Source organism: Sceloporus occidentalis, unplaced genomic scaffold (assembly GCF_023333645.1).
Source record: "Sceloporus occidentalis isolate IW3139 unplaced genomic scaffold, rSceOcc1.0.p SCAF_186, whole genome shotgun sequence".
Taxonomy (NCBI): Eukaryota; Metazoa; Chordata; class Lepidosauria; order Squamata; family Phrynosomatidae; genus Sceloporus; species Sceloporus occidentalis.
In genome coordinates this window covers 417,986-422,491 of record NW_028317166.1, presented here as the reverse complement: position 1 = coordinate 422,491, position 4,506 = coordinate 417,986, and the positions used below count along the sequence as shown (strand labels likewise).

The 4,506-nt window shown below is 37.8% G+C and overlaps 1 protein-coding gene across 1 annotated transcript; it reads right to left on the bottom strand.

Moving 5' to 3' along the window:
• Positions 1-3,408: 3,408 nt before the first annotated feature.
• Positions 3,409-4,149, bottom strand: LOC149278659 (E3 ubiquitin-protein ligase RNF182). Its single transcript, XM_089501908.1, has one exon. It carries the CDS (start codon positions 4,147-4,149, stop codon positions 3,409-3,411), a length of 741 nt encoding a protein of 246 aa, XP_089358034.1.
• Positions 4,150-4,506: the final 357 nt, after the last annotated feature.

Genomic DNA, 4,506 nt, shown 5'->3' with positions numbered 1-4,506 from the left:
ATGACCTCTAATGCAAGTTTTTCCTCCTGCGACCCAGCTATAAAGAAACAGCTACAACCAAGTTAAAACGTGGCGAGGTGTGATGGAGTGCATATATTTTAGTGTAAGTGTGGGTTAAAGTTAGTGTGTAAATATGTGCTAGAGCAAGTGTGTATGTGTATTAGTGTATGTGTGGGCATGTTACTGGGCAGGAGGGGGGGGGAAGGGGCCAGGGAACCACTCAGCTGTTCCTGCCCCCGGCCAGAAGTTTAATGATAGGGATGCATAGAGCAGTATAGTAATAGCAGCCATTTTGGTAGTCTATAATTTGGGTACTTTTACATTTTTTTAAGGCAAGCCAAAATAAATACAGTAATGCTAAAAATAAATAAAAAGAAAATAAAAAATCAGGGAAGCAGAAATTATGGAGTCTATACAGCTACCATTCCTAGGTCAGAACCTATGCCTCCTGCTGCATTTCCTATTATAACCAAGATCTGTATTCAGTTGTGGCTTTCCCAAGTAATTAGGGTACCAGATCTTGCCAGTTCTAATTAAAATTAATATATAATATGTTATTGACAGTTAATATGAAAATGCAGAAATAAAAACTCAAAGTAGCACATACTGAAATCATAGATACTTTATGAACATATTGATCATATTTATACATTTTTGTACAAATCACAAATTAGACAATGCAAGTAAGCCAATAAACAAACAGAATATTTTCTGAGCGGCTAAAGAAGTGAACCCTTTCAGGGCAAAAGGAATGTAGAATATGTCACACTGCACAGTCCTCTGACACTCAAATGATTAAGACGTCTATTACAAATATACATTTTAGTCTCATACACTTTTTAACACAGAATATTTTTATTATAGTCACACTGATAACCGTAAACCATTTACTGCAAGACGTTACTGGATTCTAAATGCATATGCCATTCTACAATTTGAATATAACCTGACAAACAGTGTAATTTAGGCATTACTATTCAAATATTTTCTACCGATCTGACACACAAAAAATCAGCTATGCTTTCTATTTTTTTTTTAAGATTCGTGTAATTTCTAGGTATCTTTTAGAACATTATTACGAAGTTGAAGTGGGTGAAAACATTCCGCAGCGGGAAAACATGGTACATCCACAGCCAGCTTTGGTAAGCTTATACCTTCTATACATAACATTATAGGGAGTAAATAGTTGATGCATGCGTTGTGAAGTCACTGAGCAGGCATTCACAGTTTCCGCTCTGTGTTTGCAGGTGTCAGTCCTCCCACAGATGTCACTGCAAAAAGGGGCAAAATCTTGCAACATTCAAGTTAATTTTTTGCCCACCTCTATTAAAGTGTGTGACAACCCTGTTAGCTGAGGGTCATAAATGTCACTTTTAGGGTTCTTAAGCACTGTCCTCTAGGGCAATACGGCCAAGGAATACTGTTTGCAGCAAACCATGTGATTTATTTGTCCGGTGCACAAGTCAAATACCCCAAAACAAAATCATAAAAATAGATCCTAGCTACCAATTGGAGACCTCTCTAGCTTATAGTTATTTGGCCCATGCAACTACTCACTTTACTTCCCCACTAGACCCAGTTAAGCCAAGCTCTAGAACACCCCCCCCCCCCCCCCGACAGTGCACACAGGTCCAGGCAGGTTTGCCATACTTGCCTCAGGGATCTCCTTCGGGGCATCAGATTTTGGCCTGACAGCACAGGGGAACCAACTTTCCCCACAACTCACTGATTGTGTGGATCCAGGGGGGTTTTACTGCCCAGTACCTGTGTCAAATGCAGGCTTCATCAAAGTCCTGGACTGGATCTGGCTTGGGCATCCAGTCTGCTGCAATACTGGAATTGGAGCATTGGCCCAAGTTGCTCTCCAAATACTCCACCTCATGGGACTGTACAGTGTGACAAGTGTTAGAGTATATGCAGATTGCATACTAACATGAAGCCAAATGGTTATTTTGGATTGAGAATTAGTTGTTTATTTATTGATCAACCAATGATTACTTGATTACATTGTCATGATCAGACTGTGTATACTATTAAAGACAAAAAAACACCACTTCAGACACAAAGCTAACAATGTATATTTGCAACTTTTTTTTCTTGTGTCAGATAACCCCTGGACACAAAAAATTACAGGCCAGCAGGTATATCATGTGTCTACTTGAGGCACAGTACATTAAAATGAAAGAACATTTAAAAAAGGCGTATCTATAATGATATCACCAATTTCATAAAACAATGTTTATCAAAAGACCACTGTATTGGTGTTTAAAGTTTTTAAGTGCTTGTAGGCTTGCAAGGGAGTAAATGGACCACGTGAATAGCGTCTCTTGGTACTTAACCAATATATTATACCGTGATCTAAAGTAACTAAAATATAGTGCTGTGTCTGTATTTTCTTATTATAATTTATTAAGTCTCAAAAAGAAAAATAGGGTGCGTCAACATAAGATCACTGTTGCTATTTTGATATCACTATTACAAAATATGTTAATGGTGAATGTAACTGAACAGCTACCTTTTAAAGAAGTGTTTGGAACACAGCCTGAAAAATCATTTTCGAAGAAATATACAACATTTGAGCAACATGGCTGTTAGAATAAAGCTCACATCTCACTAACATAACATTTAAATATTTATTTATTATTAGGAAAGTTACTCCATTGCGTTGCTTGATTCCCCCATGAGTTAAATTGTTACATAATTTCATTACAAAGGTGATTCCGTAACAGCATCTTATACAACCTCCACTTTGTTAAATAAATACATAATGAAACAGAATGCCCTTCGTCATCAGTAATTAAATCTGTGAGTATGCAATACTTAAAAAATATATTTTTCAACATTTTTTCCTGTTTCTAAAAATAAAAGTAAAAATGCTATATTAAAACAAATTTGTACAATCACATTATTCTGAGAGCACTGTATTGTCTACAAAGCCATTATCACAATTTACAGCACATGATGATTTTACATTGAGTCTAAGGCCTTGATCCATTGAGCTCTGTTTAACTAGAGCATAGAACATAATTGCCAAATCAAGAACAGACATTGTTTTCCCTGAGTTAACATCATATTCCCTAATGTTAACTTCACATTTCTTAGAGATAATGCTACATAATCTTCAAACACATGAATGTAGCTGGCATCTAAGTCTCTTTGTAAAGGTCACTGCTTACATAAAACCAACTTTTAGACATATGAAAATGGTTATGTATGGAGTTGCTCTAGCATTGTGCTTTATTAGTAAAGCCAGTTGTTGAAGACAACATAATTAGCAGAGACACTTACTACAAAATATCCATCCATTCACATAAAACATACCACTTAAAAGTGCAATTAAATTAATCTAATTTTGAGCACTGGAAAAGACATCTTGGTTTCTGTTCTTCCTCACTTGTTCTATTCCAGCTAGGATGTTGACATACAGTCTAGAAATTCATGGCATACACATTGACAAAAGCCATATACCATTAGGATAACCAGGCTGGAAGGGACTAGGCTGACAAAAACAACTCCAAGAGTTACCTTTTTCGACACCAGCAAATAAATCCCTAAGGGCAGTGAACTGAAATAAAGCAAACCTAGCAACCAAACAAACACACGCACGGATGTTTGGCAGATCAGTGAAGTGCAGTTCCACACTGTCCAGTTAGGAGGCATTGAAACAGGGTCATAATTAGAAGGCCTGTAGAACTCTACCACAGGGGTGGCATTGAGAGCAGGGGAGCTCTCTCTCTGTACCTCCATGATAGTTATGACAAGGCAGTTGGTGGAACTGTGGGATGGGGTGACAAGAGTTGACAGACGTTTTGGTGTTAGCAGCAGCTCTGTAGGATTGTCCGCGGAACACTTCCCTCTTCCAGCACATGCCAAATTGAGTAAGATGTTATTGTCATCAGGAAGACTGCTTACCTCATCCTCTGGCAGGCGTGTCTCAAATCTACAGAAAGGACACACAATGACACATTGTGGGGACTCCACACAGTCCACAAGCTTGTAAAGGCATTTGGCACACACCCTGTGACAACACCCTAGGACTTTTGGTTTTCTCTGCCTTAGATTGTAACGGTTGTAGCATATCTTACATTCAAGTTCATCAGAGTTCAGGTTTGGAGATTCAGATGTGTCTTCAGTTAGTTGTCCAGTCATTGTGTTGCTGGTTTTTAAAAGGTTGCTGTGTTTCAAATAATAAAAAATAGAGCTTATATAATGATTGTCTCAGGCTCCAGTTTAAGAACCATCCCACTTGCTCTTTGGAATGTACTGCAACCACATTTAAAACTTTGCTTGGATTTTCATTGCTTTGAAGTATTCCACTCAATTGTGAGCTTCACCTTCCGGCTGAAGAGGGTTCTAAAAAAAACAGAAAACCACAGATATTGTTAGATTCAGACATAAACCAACTGTTCTATGTCCACCTTTACAGTTGTTCAGCAGGGAAATGAAACAGGACAGATTTCTGGATCATTCCAGCTAGCAAAGTCCTAACATAATCACAATTGTGTT